The 17971-nt window shown below is 40.8% G+C and overlaps 1 protein-coding gene and 1 non-coding gene across 2 annotated transcripts in view; one reads left to right on the top strand and one right to left on the bottom strand.

The window, feature by feature from the left end:
• SEC63 (SEC63 homolog, protein translocation regulator) overlaps window positions 1–17971 on the bottom strand; it is an 89491-nt gene that overhangs the window by 56084 nt on the left and 15436 nt on the right. The window contains exon 2 of the mRNA XM_005552219.5: window positions 3485–3584. Coding sequence (XP_005552276.1) covers window positions 3485–3584 — 100 coding nt within the window. The remainder of the gene's footprint in view (window positions 1–3484; window positions 3585–17971) is intronic.
• On the top strand, window positions 4433–4536 carry LOC123573193 (U6 spliceosomal RNA). Its single transcript, XR_006697927.1, has one exon. It is a non-coding gene; the product is annotated as a U6 spliceosomal RNA (small nuclear RNA).

The raw sequence follows: 17971 nt of genomic DNA, 5'->3' as shown, positions 1-17971 counted from the left end.
AGATGGTAGAGATGTTGCCAGCCTACAACAGCAAACTTTTTTAACACTTTTTAAACCCAAAATTTCGTAACAGCCTCAATATGCTTAAAAAAAAAAAAAAACTTGAAAATATGCTTTATTCCCACATGAATTAACTCCCCTTTTGTTTTTCCAACTCCTCCAAAAGGCTAAAAAAGCTCACAAAACAAAGATAAAATGAAATTGGAAACCAAAAAAACAAGATTTAAAACCAAGCAAGGTAAAAGGAACAAAACACCTAGGGTATGCTAAACCCTATGTTTTACATAGAGCATCTAGTTCTCCACGCCAAGGAATGAGAAGAGGAAAGGAGAAGCTCCTAACAGAATCCCAAGGCTAATGAAAATTACCACAACCAATAAAGCCATGCTCTAGTTTCCTGAGAGCCAAAGCAAAGATGGAAACATAACAGATCACATCATGCTCTGTGTTCAATTTTTTTAAAAAACCCATTTGGGGCAGGGCGCGGTGGCTCAAGCCTGTAATCCCAGCACTTTGGGAGGCCGAGATGGGCGGATCACGAGGTCAGGAGATCGAGACCATCCTGGCTAACACGGTGAAACCCCATCTCTACTAAAAAATATAAAAAACTAGCCGGGCGAAGTGGCGGGCGCCTGTGGTCCCAGCTACTCGGGAGGCTGAGGCAGGAGAATGGCGTAAACCCGGGAGGCGGAGCTTGCAGTGAGCTGAGATCCGGCCACTGCACTCCAGCCTGGGCGACAGAGCCAGACTCAGTCTCAAAAAAAAAAAAAAAAAAAAAAAAACCCCATTTGGTTCCTCTGAAAAGATAAGCGTTTTCCCCACACTTGGCTTCAGTAATTAACTTGAAGTGTCATCTTTTTTTCTGGGTGGGGGACGGAGTCTTGTTCTGTCACCCAGGCTGGAGTGCAGTGGCACAATCTCGGCTCACTGCAACCTTTGCCTCCTGGGCTCAAGCCATTCTCCTGCCTCAGCCTCCCAGGTAGCTGGGGGACCATAGGCACGTACCACCATGCCTGGCTAACCTTTTGGATTTTTTTAGTAGAGATGGGGTTTCACCATGTTGGCCAGGCTGGTCTCAAACTCCCGACCTCAGGTGATCCACCCACCTAAGCCTCCCAAAGTTCTGGGATTACAGGCTTGAGCCACCATGCCCAGTCTGAAGTGTCATCTTTAGAAGCAACTTTCAAAAATTACATGCCTTAGTTTTGCAGATGATGTCAGAAGAAAAGCATTACACAACAACTGTTTAACTTTGAAAGAATGTTTCAAGATTAAGTAGTAAAAGTTTTAAAGGTTTATGACCTTATCTAAATTGTTACCAGTATATATTTAATTCTTCCTTATCAAAACTCCCTTAATCTGTACTTTAAGTAAATCAGTTTATTAATCACTAAAAGAGCTTCACAAAGTTTTTCTCCTTGAAAACTGAGGTTCAGATACCCACAAAGTCTTGAACAAAGCCAGACAAGAGACTGGGAGGCCAAAAATACAGGCATCCCTTGGTATCCTCAGGGACTGGTTCCAGGACCCCACAGATACCAAAATCTATGGATGTTCAAGTCCCCAGTATAAAATGATGTCACATTTGCATATAACCTACATACATCCTCCCGTGTACATTAAATCATCTCTAAATTACTTATAATATCTAATACAATGTACACTGTGGAAAGTTATTATACCATATTTTTATTTATACTTTTAATTGTTGTATTGTTATTTTTCTTGCTTTTTTCCCCCAAATATTTTCAATTCACAGTTTGTTGAATCTTCCGATGTGGAACCCGCAGATACGTGGAGGGGGGGCTGTTTTTTGTCTTGCTGCTTTATGAAAATTTAATTTAAAATGAGAACCAACAGCAAAGAATAAACAGTGAAGAGAAAATTACTCAAGACTAAGTTTGCCTTTAGTTTCACCTCATTAAAGAACTCAACACCAAAGCTAGAATTTCCCCCCTCCTACAAAGAAACTAAACTGGGTGGCTCATGCAGGGTGGCTCACACCTGTGATCCTACCACTTCTGGAGGCAAGGGCAGGCAGATCACTTGAGCCCAGGAGTTCAAAAACAGCCTGGGCAACACGGTGAAACCCCATCCCTATAAAAAAATACAGGGAGGCCGAGACGGGCGGATCGGATCACGAGGTCAGGAGATCGAGACTATCCTGGCTAACACGGTGAAACCCCGTCTCTACTAAAAAAACACAAAAAACTAGCCCGGCAACATGGCGGGCGCCTGTAGTCCCAGCTACTCGGGAGGCTGAGGCAGGAGAATGGTGTAAACCCGGGAGGCAGAGCTTGCAGTGAGTTGAGATCCGGCCACTGCACTCCAGCCTGGGCGACAGAGCAAGACTCCGCCTCAAAAAGAAACAAAAACAAAAACAAAAAAAATTAACCAGGTATGGTGGCACACATCTGTACTCCCACCTACTCAGGAAGCTGAGGTGGGAGGATGCCTGAGCCCCAGGAGGCTGAGGCTGCAGTGAGCCAAGATGGCACCACTGCACTCCAGCCTGGGCAACAGAGCAAGATTCTGTCTCAAAAAAAAAAAAAAAGAAAAAAGAAAAGAAAGAAAAAGAAACTAAATTAGGTAAAGTTAAACCTTACAAAGAAAAACTAAATCCCCTGAAATTATGCTGAAAAAACTATCATTTAAACCAAGACTTTTAAATAACTGATTCTACTCTCACTAATTTCTTTTGCTATATCTTCTCTTCCTACTGGATAAATGTAGGTAATTCACAAGATATAGTAGTCCGATAAGGGTAACTCTCTCACCTCCTGTCAGTTTCATCTATTACCTCTAAACTGATGACGCAGGATAAATGCCCAAAGCCTTGCTCTTAACCGGTACACCCCATAGCCTCACAGAATTAAACTGGTCTGCTATAACTAAACATGTTAATGGCCTGTTTAAGCAGATGGACCTGCTCAAATAAAGGGTGATTAGGTTCCTGATCCAACACTTCTAACTACATGACTTTGGTCAAGTTATGTCATTATTCTTAGCCTTAGTTTCCTTATCTGAGAAGAAGCAAAACCATCTACTTTGAAGTGAATACAGAATTAAATTAGATAACATATAAAGCCCTAGCACAGATTCTAGCATACAGTAGGTGCTCAATAAACTTTAATTATCACCATAAAATGCTAACTTGTTCATGTCACCTACTTCTAAAATCTTTTAAAGATTTCCCCATAGTCTTTAAGATAAAATTCAAATCCTGGCACAAGGTGCAAAAGGTCCTTCAAGATACGACTTATCTCTCTCTATCCCCGATCCCCAGCAACAGCACATTCTCCTTCCTTTGAACTTCTAAACCAATCTGTTCAGACTGTTCCCACATTTTCTCATATCTTACCCTTACTATAGATTACAATTTCTTTACAGACACAATAACTTATTCATCATTACACATATATTTTGTATGACCTAGCAAAGAATAAGCATTAAGTAGGTTTTTTTCTTGAAATTCATTACTTACTTTACTGTAGGAATAATATTTGGCTGGGGTTTTAATAACCGTAAACGATACCACATACACCTTCCGTATACTTTTCTGATATTCTTTAATCGAATTTGCTCTGTCAAGAAAGAAAAATAAGATGAATTAAAAACCATTTTTCACAGTGAAGGCAAAACCAGAGTTAACTGGTTAACCTTCATCATCACGCTAACAGTTTACTGGAACATGAAATTACTGCCTATTCAAATAGCCTTTAAAAAACTTACAAGATAGGTTAAATTTTCTGCCATTTAGAACAAACAACCTATCTAGAAAACTTCATTCAACCACCAGGTGACCATTTTTCACATAAGACTTAATGAAATTGCAAAAACTGACTTGCACCCAAAATATTCAGTCAGATATAATCAGTAATTTCTGGGAAATTCTCTCCCTCTTTCCCCTCTGCTATAGAAGGAACGAGAAGTATAAAATAGTTAAAACATGGTTTATTAAGGAAGCTAAGCAGAAATAATACTCTTCAAACACAAAAATAAATGCCTATCAAAATGTCTTTTTTTTTTTTTTTTTTTTTTTGAGACGGAGTCTCACCCTGTTGCCCAGGCTGGAGTGCAGTGGCCGGATCTCAGCTCACTGCAAGCTCCGCCTCCCGGGTTTACGCCACTCTCCTGCCTCAGCCTCCCGAGTAGCTGGGACTACAGGCGCCTGCCACCTCACCCGGCTAGTTTTTTGTATTTTTTAGTAGAGACGGGGTTTCACCATGTTAGCCAGGATGGTCTCGATCTCCTGACCTCGTGATCCGCCCGTCTCGGCCTCCCAAAGTACTGGGATTACAGGCTTGAGCCACCGCGCCCGGCCCAAAATGTCTTCTATCAACAAAGTTTAGATCTCATCTATTTATGATATAAAACTAGTAAGACTTGGAGCTGTAACATAAAATCAACTTGCAGTTAAAACAAAAGTTGAGTACTTGCTTCAGCAGCACATACACTAAAACCGGAGCAATACAGAGATTAGTATGGTCCTTGCCGAAAGACGATATGCATATTTGTGAAGTATTTTTTTTGTTTTTTGTAGAAACTGGGTCTTGCTGTGTTGCCAAGGTTGGTCTCAAACTCCTGGCCTCAAGCACGCCTCCTGCCTCAGAGCACCCTGGTCCCCAAAAAAAGCACCATTTAAAAAATGTTATTAAAAAAAAGGGGGCCGGGCATGGTGGCTCACGCCTTTAATCCCAGCACTTTGGGAGGCTGAGGCGGGTGGATCACCTGAGGTCAGGAGTTCGAGACCAGCCTCAACATGAAGAAACCCCGTCTCTACTAAAAATACAAAATTAGCCAGGCGTGGTGGTGCATGCCTGTAATCCCAGCTACTCGGGAGGCTGAGGAAGGAGAATTGCTTGAACCTGGGAGGCGGAGGTTGCAGTGAGCCGAGATCTTACTGTTGCACTCCAGCCTGGGCAACAAGAGTGAAACTCCGTCTCAAAAAAAAAAAAAAAAAAAAAAAAAAGGTAGAGTAAAATTCAGTATCACAAATTATAATTATTTTGTGTTAAGGTGGAAAAGTCTCCTAAACCCATAAAACTTAGGTTTATGGGGTCAGGCACTGTGGCTCACCTCTGCAATCCCAGCACTTTGGGAGGGCAAGGCGGCAGATCACCTCAGGTCAGGAGTTGAAGACCAACCTGGTCAACATGGCAAAACCCCATCTCTACTAAAAATACAAAAATTAGCCAGGCATAGTGGTGCATGCCTATAGTCCCAGCTACTCAGGAGGCTGAGGCATGAGAATCACTTGAACCCAGGAGGCAGAGGTTGCAGTGAGCGGAGATCCCTCCAGCCTGGGCAACAGAGTAAAACACAAAAATAAATGCCTATCAAAATGTCTTTTTTTTTTTTTCTCAAAACAAAAAACTTAAGTTTATATAAGAGTTGTGACAAAAGCTATTATTTTAAGGCTGGGCACGGTGGCTCACGCCTGCAATCCCAACACTTTGAGAGGATTAACAGGCAGATCACGAGGTCAGGAATTCGAGACCAGCCAGTTCAAGATCAGCCTGGCCAACATGGTGAAACTCCGTCTCTACTAAAAATGCAAAACTAGCCAGGTGTGGTGGCGCATGCCTGTAATCCATTACTCAGGAGGCTGAGGCAGGAGAATCAGTTGAACCTGGGAGGCACAGGTCGCAATGAGCCGAGATCGCGCCATTGCACTCCAGCCTGGGCAACAAGAGTGAAACTCCATCTCAAAAAAATAAAAAAGCTATTATTTTAAGCCTCAGGAAAAACTTGCAGTTCAATTAAAAAGAAATTAAGCCCAAGCAAAAATAGTATGTATTGTTTTACTAAATTCACCACAAGCACTTCGATTGAATGACTCTCCCAAGTTTAAAAAAAAAATGTATTGGGAGGCCGAGGCAGGTGCATCATGAGGTCAGGAGATAGAGACCATCCTGGCTAACACAGTGAAACCCCTTCTCTACTAAAAATACAAATAATTAGCCAGGCGTGGTGGCACGTGCCTGTAGTCCCAACTACTCGGGAGGCTGAGGCAGCAGAATCACTTGAACCCAGGAGGCAGGATGCAGTAAGCCAAGATCACACCACTGCACTCCAGCCTGGGTGACAGAGCAAGACTCTGTCTCCAAAAAAAAAAAATTAAGTTTCGAAATAAAAATCTGCCTTTTTAAGATGGCACCAAAAACAAAGGAGGAAGCCTTTGCCCACCCCAAAGCCAAAGTCAGAGCAAAGGCTTTGAAGAACAAGAAGGCAGTGCTGAAAGGCATCCACAACCACACAAAATAAGACTGGCCACCCACCTTCCAGTGGCCTAAGACAATGCAGCTCCAAAGGCAGTTCAAATGTCGTAGGAAGACCACCACCACAAAAAACAAGCTTTATCATTATGACATTATCAAGTTCCCCTTGACCACTAAGTCAGCCATGAAGAAGACACCAGCACATTTGTGTTTACTATGGATGTTAAGGGCAACCAGATCAAACAGGCTGTGAAGAAGCTCTATGACACTGGCATGGCCAAGGTAAACATACTCAACAGGCCTAACGGAGAGAAGAAGGTGTATGCTCAACTGGCTCCTAACTTATGATGTTTTGAATGCTGCCAACACAATTGAGATGATCTAAAATGAGTCCAGCTGGTTAATTACAATTTTTTTTACCATATTAAAAAAATCTACAAAACTGTAGTTCTTAAATGAGATAACAGGTAAGTAAAAGGACTTGGCATATAGAAGGTTCCAAAACCACCATGTAGGAAGTCCAACTACCCTGTTACCACCATGCTTAGATGAAGTCATCCGCATGGGAGGACTACCCAGCAAGAAGCACCAAAACCAAGTATTGGGAAGAGGGAGGGATCCATGTAGGGGAGAGTATGGTAGCAGAAAAGGAAACTGATAATATGCAGGGGAACTGATTGAATAAGTTAATATATTAAAGATACCTGGAGTTAGTTTTCCACTGTCAAGAAAAAGGAGTGAAAAAATAGAAAACAAGAATGAACCCTGTACTGCTGGACTGGAATTAAAGATACCACTATGAATGAATATCTTTTAATAAAGAAATACAAATGCAGTTCTAAATACATACATACATACTCCCTAGCTCTATCTACTAAATGGGCCTAGGAGCAGAAAAATCCCAGTAGCAATGAGCACATCTAGCATGCAGATCTTGGCTTCTAAATACCATTCTCCACTAAAAGGAACCAGGAATCCAAGTATCCTCCCACAAAATACTAATTACAAAGGGGAAATGAATGACTTTACAGTTGGGTAGGCTGAATAACTGTCCCCCAAGATGTCCACATCCTGATACCTGGAACCAGTAAATATACTATCTTAAACGACAAAAGGGACTTTACAGATATGACTAAGTTAAGGATCTTGAAATAGGGAGATTATCATAGGAGGACCATAATCACAGGGGTACTTTTAAGAGGGAGGCAGGAGGGTCAAAGACAGAGATGGTGATATCACAGTGAAAGCAGATGCTGGACTAATGCCCTTTTTAAAGATGAGGGAAGGGCCACAAGCTAAAAAATACAGGCTATCTGCAGAAGCTGGAAAAGGCAAGAAAGCAGATTTTACCCTAGAGCCTCCAGAAGGAACTAGCCCTGCCAACATCATGACTTCAGCCCAAAGAAACTGATTTTGGACTTCTGGCCTCCAGAACTGTTAAGAGAACAAATTTGTGCTGTTTTAAACCAATGAGTTTGTGGTAATTTGTTACAGCAGCAATAGGAAACATAGAACACCTCAATAGACACCACCTCAATCAAGTGATCAGTGAGCATCACCAGAAAAAAAGACTACCTAAAATCATACACCACCTGACAGCATGCAATGAGAAGAACACAGAATCAGTTTTGTGAAATTCCTGCTGAAGATACATAACCTGACTCTAATAATGAGAAAACACTGTACAACTCAAACTCCAATTCATTTTACTAAATAACCGGTCTCTAATCTTTAAAGCAGAGGGAAAAGTGAGTAACTACTTCAGACTAAAGGAGACTAAAGAAACACATCAACTAAATGTGGTATGTGATTCTAAATTGGATATTTTACTATAAAGAACATCAAGAAAAGTGACAAAACCCAAATGGAGTCAGACAATGAGATGGCAGTAATGCCAATTTTCTGATTTTCATGGTTTAGTTATGAACACTTGAAAATACCACTAGTGATTTTTAAATATGTATTTTATTAAATTAAGCCTCTACAGTCTCCCACTTTCAAGTGTAAAATCAAGGAAACATTTTATGAGGTTTTATAAGAACAATGCTGAAGTCTCTTTATGAAGCAGACAGTTTGATCTACTCAAAGGTATGATGTTCTACTGTTCCTGGTCAAGAGAAAGTACATGTGGTTTTCAGCCCCTTATTCTTGGGGGCCACACAACGCATGGACCTTGTGTGCCCCACTCCTCCAACCTAAAAATTAAATCTTAACCTTTAAGTATAGTATTTAAATCAATCAATAAGTACTACAGGCCACAGTTTACACGTTAACATAGTAGCAGTTAGATTTCCAGCAAAACTAAATATTCATGGTACACATTCCAAATCTCTGTATGAATGACATCAAGTCAAAGTAACTATTACAAGTCAAGTTATTCCAGTTTTTTAATAAGACACTTAACAGAATAAAATGAAGTTCACTTATAAACTTCTTGCTTATTGAATTACTATTTTCATGGGCACTAAAAATTATGTTAGAAGTATCCTTAACTTATACTGTTTTTAAAGAAATTATCCACATTTATAGAACAGGAAATCCTAAGATCACAAAACAATAAAAAAACAACATGTCATAACTGCTCTCAGCAGCTGAACTTCGTATAGTAAAGCTGCAAGGATAATCTAGATTTGGGTTATGGCTGTGCTTCATAAACCATATAGTGCCTTTGGTAAAAAAGTCACTCTGTCCGTGCTGGATGATCTGCCAGTCAGCAGTATTACTGATTGAACTCTTAGCACCATAATCATAAAACCCAAAGAGGTGAAGGAATGTTAGTCAGATCTAAAGTCTTCAAACTTGTTTGCCTACTTACCACATAGTATCCAACAGTTTTTCAACTCTTGTCTCCTTCCCTCCCTCTAGTAGACTCCAGTGTGAATTGCTGCCATCGTTATGTCCATGTGTGCCCAGTGTTTAGCTCCCACTTATAAGTGAGAACATGCAGTATTTGGTTTTCTGTTTCTGCATTAATTCATTTAGAATAATACCCTCCAGCTGCATTTATGTGCTTTAAAGAACATTATTTCATTCTTTTTAATGGCTTTGTAGTATTCTACGTGTATATGTACTCCTTTTTTTTTTTTTTTTTTTTTTTTTTGACAGTTTCACTCTTGTTGCCCAGGCTGGAGTGCAATGGCACAATCTCAGCTCATCACAACCTCTGCCTCCCGGGTTCAAGTGATTCTCCTTGCCACAGCCTCTCGAGTAGCTGGGATTACAGGTATGCGTCACCACATCTGGCTAATTCTGAATTTTTAGTAGAGATGGGGTTTCTCCATGTTGGTCAGGCTGGTCTCGAACTCCTGACCTCAGGTGATCCACCTGCCTCAGCCTCCCAAAGTGCTGGTGTGTCCGGAATTGGTGGGTTCTTGGTCTCACTTCAAGAATGAAGCTGCAGACCCTAGTGGTGAGTGTTACAGTTCTTAAAGATGGTGTGTCCGGAGTTTGTTCCTTCAGATGTTCAGATGTATCTGGAGCTTCTTCCTTCTGGTGGGTTCATGGTCTCGCTGTCAGGAGTGAAGCTGCAGACCTTCCTGGTGAGTGTTACATCTCTTAAAGGCAGCGCATCCAGAGTTGCTCGTTCTTCCCAGTGGGTTTGTGGTCTCGTTGGCTTCAGGAGTGAAGCTGGAGACCCTCCCCGTGAGTGTTACAGCTCATAAAGGCAGCGTAGACCCAAAGAGTGAGCAGCAGTTAAGATTTATTGCAAAGAGTGAAAGAACAAAGCTTCCACAGTGTGGAAGGTGACCCCATCCAGTTGCCACTGCTGGCTTGGGCAGCCTGCTTTTATTCCCTTATCTGACCCCACCCACATCCTGCTGATTGGTCTATTTTCCAGAGACCTGATTGGTCCATTTTCCAGAGAGCTGATTGGTCCATTTTGACAGAGTGCTGATTGGTGCGTTTACAATCCTCGAGCTAGACAGAGTCACAGAGTGCTAGTTAGCTAGATACAGAGTTAACTAGATACAGAGTACCAATTGGTGTATTTACAAACCTTGAGCTAGACACAGAGTACTAATTGGTGTATCTACAATCCTTGAGCTAGACACAGAGTGCTAGATGGAAAAGTTCTCCAAGTCTCCACTAGGTTAGCTAAATAGAGTGTTGATTGGTGCACATATGATCCTCCGGCTAGATATAAAAGTTCTCCAAGGCCCCATCCAATTCAGGAGCCCACCTGGCTTCACCCAGTGGATCCTGCACCAGGGCTGCAGGCGGAGCTGCCGGCCAGTCCTGAGCCGCGACTGCACTGGGATTACAGGCATGAGCCACCATGCCCAGCCACTACATTTTCTTTATCCAGTCCACCACTGATAGACACCTGGGTTGGTACCATGTCTTTGCTACTGTGAGCAGTGCTGCAATGAACATGGGTGCACGTCTTTTGGTATAACAATTTATTTTCTTTTAGATATATACCCAGTAATGGGATTGCTGGGTCAAATCACAATTCTCAGTTCTTTGAGAAATCTGCAAACTGCTTTCCACAGTGGCTGAACTAGTTTCCCACCAGCAGTGTATAAGTGTTCCCTTTTCCCTGCAGCCTCACTAGCATCTGGTTTTTGACTTTTTTATAATAGCCATTCTGACTAGTATGAGATGATCTCTCACTGTGGTTTTGATTTGCTTTTATCTGATTAGTGATGTTGAGCATTTTTCATGTTTCTTGGCCACTTAAAAAGAAAATTCTTTTAAGAAATGTTCATGACTTTTGCCCACTTTTCAATGGGGATATTTTTTGCTTGTTAAGTTCCTTATACATTCTGGATATTAGACCTTTGTTGGATGCATAGTTTGTAAATATTTTCTCTTATTCTGTAGGTTGTCTGTTTACTCTGTTGATAGTTTCTTTTGCTGTGCAGAATCTCTTTTAATCAGGTCCATTTGTCAATTCTTGCTTTGCTGCAACTGTAAAGCTGATATATTAAAATAATTACATCTCTTTAAAATGCATCCAAAGAAAGCTAAAAACCACAGCAATTTCATACCCATCATCATCCATTTACAAAAATGTATGAACAGTCCTTCATTCTACTTCTCCCATATAATATTATCCTAATGTAATATATTTCATCCTGGTGAGTTAATTCTTTTTGTTTGTTTGTTTTTGTTTTGAGACAGGGTCTTGCTCTGTCACCAGGCTAGACTACAGTAATGCCATCATGGTTTACTGCATCCTCAATCTCCCAGGCTCAAGTGATCTTCTCACCTCAGCCTCTGGAGTAGCTGGGACTACAGGAGCATGCCACCATGCCTGGCTAGTTTTTTTTCGTAGAGACAAGGAGATCTATGTTGCCCGGGCTGGTTTCAAACTCCTGGGCTCAAGCAATCCTCCCTCTGCAGCCTCCCAAAGTGCTAAGATTACAGGTGTGAGACACCACACCTGGCCCCAGTAAGTCATTTCTCTTTTTTTTTTTTTTTTCCCTGATGGAGTCTCACTCTGTCACCCAGGCGGCTGGAGTGCAATGGCGCGATCTCGGCTCACTGCAACTTCTGCCTCCCAGGTTCAAGTAATGCCTCAGCCTTCCAAGTAGCTGGGATTACAGGCATGCAACACCACACCCAGTTAATTTTGTATTTTTAGTAGAGATAGGGTTTCGCCATGTTGGCCAGGCTGGTCTCAAACTCCTGACCTCCAGTTCCACCCACCTTGGCCTCCCAAAGTGCTGGGATTACAGGTGTGAGACACCACATCTGGCCCCAGTAAGTCACTTCCTTTTTTTTTTTTTTTTTCCCTGATGGAGTCTCACCCAGGCTGGAGTGCAATGGCACGATCTCAGCTCACTGCAACCTCTGCCTCCCAGGTTCAAGCAATGCCTCAGCCTTCCAAGTAGCTGGGATTACAGGCATGCACCACCACACCCAGCTAATTTTGTATTTTTAGTAGAGATGGGGTTTCGCCATGTTGGCCAGACTGGTCTCAAACTCCTGACCTCCAGTTCCACCCACTTGGCCTCCCAAAATGCTGGGATTACAGGCATGAGCCACTGCGCCGAGCCAGCCCCAGTAAGTCATTTCTTATAATACCGAAATACACTTCTTAAAATTACTTTAATTCCCTGTGACTTTAAAGTTTTTCCCAATTTTTTTGTTTTGAAAATATTCAAGTCATCATAAAAGTTGAAAGAATATTACAATGGCCAGGCACAGTAGCTCACGCCTGTAATCCCAGCACTCTAGGAGGCTGAGGCGGGAGGATCACTTGAGCTCAGGGGTACAAGTCTATCCTGGGCAACACAGGAAGACCCTGTCTCTACAAAAACTTTAAAAATTACCTGGGCATGGTGGTACATGCCTACAGTCCCAGCTACTCAGGAGGCTGAGGCAGGAGGATCACGGGAGCCCAGCAATTCGAGGCTGTAGCAAGCCATGATCACATTACTGCAGTTCAGCCTGGGCAATGGTGCGAGACAGTGTCTCAAAGAAAAAAAACAACTAAAACTTATTTTTGAAAACAAAAGTACACTTCTGTCAGTATGGCTCAATCTTTGCCAAAATAGCTTTACCTTGTACTTCAAGTGTATTTTGTCAAAACCTAAAGCTGCAGATTAGCTTATTTGATTTATAGAAAACATGTACCATATAACCTAATTGGCAAAGGCAGTTTTCATTATTAAACTAACCAACCAAATTGAACTGTCAAAAAAAAGGCTCATGCCTGTAATCCCAGCACTTTGGGAGGCCAAGGCAGACAGATTGCGTGAGGTCAGGAGTTCGAGATCAGCCTGGCCAACATGGCAAAATCCCATCTCTACTAAAAATACAAAAATTAGGCAGGTGTGGTGGTGAGCGCCTGTAATTCCAGCTACTCGGGAGGCTGAAGCAGGAGAATCGCTTGAACCCAGGAGGCAGAGGCTGCAGTGAGCCAAGATTATGCCACTGCACTCCAGCCTGGGTGAAAGTACAAGATTGCCTCAAAAACTAAAAAATAGTAAAAAATAAAAATAAAAATAATTTAAAAAAAATTTTTTTTTTAAATCTTTCCTTTAATTGCGGTTTCCCAGAATGTTTCAGAATATGAAAAGCATGAAAATAACTTGGAAGTGAAAAACTGGTAATCACGGCTCTAGATGACCAAAAATAAAAGTCATCCAGTAATCACTATGCTCTTAACTTGAATCTGAATAGTTAGCCATGATGTCTCATTCCCAAGGCCAGTTCAGAACCATTTGGATTTGGAATATAGGCTTCATAAGACTACATATTGTTCACCATCACCACCACCCAGGATACACAATCACAGATTACCTAAATCAGAAGGGTTACAGAAACGTGGGATCTACTTAACACCTATCCACTACACATACTCTGGCAATGGAGGAGGGAACCTAGAAGGCAACTGAAAATTTTCTTGAACAACAACAACAAAAAAAACCCACTGGATCACAACAGAACCACCCCTCTACCACCAAAGTTCACAATTCTCAGGAATTCCTGAACAATCTAAGTGCAAACCAATACAAACCAAGAAGTTCAAATAAATCAAGAGTTTTGTCTTCCCTAAGCGGGTACTTGACAGCAGCATACAATTATATACTATCTCTTTTTCTTTTCCTTTTATGGTACTGAAATAAGTACTACAGAGCAGGGCTTTTCAACGTCAGCACTACTGACATTTTGGACTACACAATTCTTATAATTTAATGTTTCTGTGCATTTTAGGATGTTTAGCAGCATCGTGATCTCTACCCACTAGATGCCAGAAACAGCTCCCCAGTGGAGACCAAAAAAATCTTCAGAAATTCACAAATATCCTCTGGGACACAAAATTGCCCCCGATTTAAAGTGCACACACACACACTCACATACACAGGCACACACACATAGCTCCAGAGGGTTCATGAAAAACAAGTTAAATGATATGACCTACATATCAGGAACACAGGGAAAAGGAGGATAGGAAAGGTTGGCAGAATCAACCAGGCAGGCAATAATTGTCTTTTTCCATTCCCCTAAAAATATTCTTTAAAAAAAAAAAAGACTCGTTGTAGTAACTTTCAGTACTTACCTGGGAGGAGGAGAGGCAAGGAGGGAAAGGAGGACCTGGGAAGCTTCATTATTAATGTACTAACCACCCTGTTAGCTCTGTCCTCCTATTTTTCTTTTACTCTTAATCTTATAGTGATAATCCATAGCCTAAGTAAAAGGTTAACCAAAAACAGGTAAAACAAGAGAAAATGGAAGAGAAACTCAAGTACTAGGAAAGTAAATAAATGCTAGCTAAGAAGGAAAGGCAACTTAACACACAAGAATGTATGTCCCACCAGAACTTTAAACACCACATACCCCAAAGTAAGAACAATTCATTGAGCTGAAAAGGCCTCTGAAGATGAGTGCAGAGTGTGTCTTGCTCAAGATCGCAATGCTAGCCAGAGATTGTTTTAGTAAGATTTTGAGTGTTAATACAAATTCATATGTTGCCTGGCAACATAGCAAGACTTCATCTCTACAAAAAAAAATAAAAATTAGCCGGGTATGGTGGCACACGCGCATAGTCCCAGCAACTTAGAAGGCTGAGGCAGAAGAATCAGCTCCTTGAGCCCAGGAGATGAAGGCTACTATGAGCCATGATCGTGCCACTACCCTCAGCCTTGGGAAACAGAGTGAGACCCTGTCTCAAAAAAAAAAGAAGAAAAAAAAGGAGGAAAAAGAAAATTTGGCATATAGTGGAAGAAAAAAAATCCACCAATCCAACACCCAGCTAGTAATAATTAATACCACTGTAGTATGTTTCCTTTTAGTTATATTTAGGAGAATATCTGGAAAAGGCAAAGAAGACAGGAGAGTTGGCAAGGTTGAAGGTACACTCTCAGAAGAGAAACAGCTCTGTGAAGAAGGAAGCTCCAGCAACTGACTTCCTGAGGAATGAGCTTCAATCAATTAAAGGGCTGCCCTGCTGCTTCAATCAGGGCCTGTAAGGGCCCTTTTGCAGTGTTGACTATACCTGGTGCTTATCCCCACTGCAGCAGCTGCCCAAGTGAGCTTCTCAAAGAGAAAAATGGGACACATAAAAGCCCACTTAAGGGTAGCATTTCTATGATGTATCAGTGTACAAACTGAAAGAGACAAAAACAAAAAGCTGAAGTTTGTGTTAAGGTTGCATTAGCAGTAATTTTTAATTTTTAAAATTTCTAAACATTTCCGTGTGTTTAGATCATTATAAATATCACTTAATGACTACTAATAACCAAATGAATAAAGATACCACAATATACCTACCATTCCATAATTAGATACATAAAATGTTTCTAATTTCTTGGTATTATGGATCTCTCTGGTCCTAGAAGTATTCAGAACACTCTATCCTTAGAACACAGCCCCAGAAGTATAATTACTAGGTTTAAGAGCATTAACACTTTTGTAACTCCTTTCTAAAAAAGCCAGTAGGACTATACATTCTCTTCAGCAGTTTGCCCGTTGGCACCACCATTCTTTAGCAGCCAGTATTAAAAGCCAATTTTGATTCCTCTGTACTGAAGTTCAAGAGCAGAGACTGTATCTTACCCACAGTGTTCACCCTCCTTTTTCCAATTTCCTGGAATAGAGGAGGCACTATATAAATATTTCTTGAGAATGTTGAACTCCTTTATTTAACAAACATTTAGTGAATATCCACTACGTACCCGGACTTTTCTGGACACTGAGGATATAGAAGAAAACAAAACAAAAAACCCTGCTCTCAAAAACCATAGCAATAAACAAAGTAAATTATATAGTATAGTTAACCCCTGAACAACATTGGGTTTAGGGGCCCTGTCCCCACGCCCTGTGCAGTCGCAAATCTGCATATAACTTTTGGTTCCCCCAAAACTTAACTACTAATAGCCTACTGTTGACTAGAAGCCTTATGGATAACATAAACAGTTGATTTAACACATATTTTGTGTATGTATTATATACTGTATGCTTACAATAAAGTAAGCTAGAAAAAAGACGTCAAGAAAATCAAAACAGAAAATACATTTACAGTACTGTATTTATTAATACCTTAAGTTTATGTCATCTGTTTATAAGCTGCAGACCTCAATCTACAGTATATATCAAGCAATTCAACTTTTTGTTATTATTATGACTTTTTTCTTCTTCTTAGGAGCACTTAGAGCATCACTAGTGGCACTTTGTATGAGTCCCATGGTGTTGCAAGGTTTATGGTATTGCACTAAATACAAAGAAAAATACAAGAGAACCTCAAGAGATCACTTTTTATGGTGATAAGGAATTTACTGAAGGGACAAACTGCTTACACAGAGATGATTAACATCACACAATGTTTTAAGCGGATACTTGCAACACTTGAGCTCACTGCAATAGCAAAGAAGATGGCTATAAAAGTATTACGGTAGTATACACTAATTTTATGCAGTTATGATTTAATACTACATTTCTCTCAACTGCAAATAGCTCCATGTCCTGTCTATAGTGTTTGTGTGCATAAGTTTTGATAAATGTTACCTTTTACAATAGATACGTGCTTCTTTTATGGTAGCGAATGATAAAGCAGACTAGTATCTACATACATTTTATGCATTTATAACATCTTTTTCTTAATTTTTTTGATATTTCTAGGCTACATTTCTTCTGCAAAATTTTTTCAAACTGTTACAAGTCTCCAAAAAGTTTTCCAATATATTTACTGAAAAAAATCCACGTATAAGTGGACCTACATAGTTCAAACCCATGTTGTTGAAGGGTTCTTTGAGAGAAAATTAGTGAGGTAGGGGTAAGAAACACTACAATTTAAAATAGGATGCTCAGGGAAGATGGCCTCTGAGCAAAGACAACAGAGATGAGGGAAGAGGTAATGTGACTATCTAGAGGAAAAGTATTCCAGGCAAAGGGAGCAGCAACAGTAAAGGACTGAAAGAAAGAGTGTGGCTTCGCTATGTTCACAAGTGCAGTGAGGCAGCTATGGCTGGAATGGAAACAGCAAAGTGATCAAAGAGACCATGAAGGACTTTACTCTCTAAGACTTGAGCTTCTTGTCAGATTGAGACAGACAGCCCTGAAGAGTTCTGAGCAGAATCGTATGAGCTGACTCCTGTTATAAAGGATCCCTGCTACTATTTTGAGAAAAGGCTACACTCAGCCAGGGTAGAAACAGACTAGCTAGGAAGCTAATGATAATCTAGGCAATAAACCAGGACAGTGGTGTTTGTGGAGTGATGAGAAATGGTCAGACACGATGTATTTCAAAGGTAGAGCCAAAAGAACATACTAATAGTCTGAAAGCGGAGTATGAAAAAGAGAAGAATCAAGAATAACTTCTAATCCAGTCTACCAGAGCTTAAAGGTAAAAATTATAAATAAAAAATAAAGAATGACCCCTAAACTTCTTTTCTGAACAGCTGAAAAGACAGTTGTGATTAACTAAAGATTATGGGTCAAGAAGGTTAGGCGGGGAGGGGAAGAAAGTAATCCTATCAATTTTGTGCATATTAATAGAAAGATCTCTATTAGATATCCAAGTGGAAATGTGGGTTAAGCACTTTTACACATTAAGTCTGGAGTCTGAGGAAAGAAGTTCAGACTGGGCTAGGTGCAGTGGCTCATGCCTGTAATCCCAGCACTTTGGGAGGCCAAGGTGGGCAGATCACTTGAGGTCAGGAGATCAAGACCAGCCTGGCCAACATGGTGAAACCCGGCTCTACTAAAAATACAAAAATTAGCCACAGGTGGTTATTATATGCCTGTAATCCCAGCTACTCAGCAGGCTGAGGCAGGAGAATCACTTAAACCCAGGAAGCGGT

The sequence above is a fragment of the Macaca fascicularis genome, chromosome 4 (genome assembly GCF_037993035.2).
Source record: "Macaca fascicularis isolate 582-1 chromosome 4, T2T-MFA8v1.1".
Classification (NCBI taxonomy): Eukaryota; Metazoa; Chordata; class Mammalia; order Primates; family Cercopithecidae; genus Macaca; species Macaca fascicularis.
The sequence above is the reverse complement of the archived record's forward strand: the minus strand, read 5'-3'. Positions and strand labels throughout refer to the sequence as shown.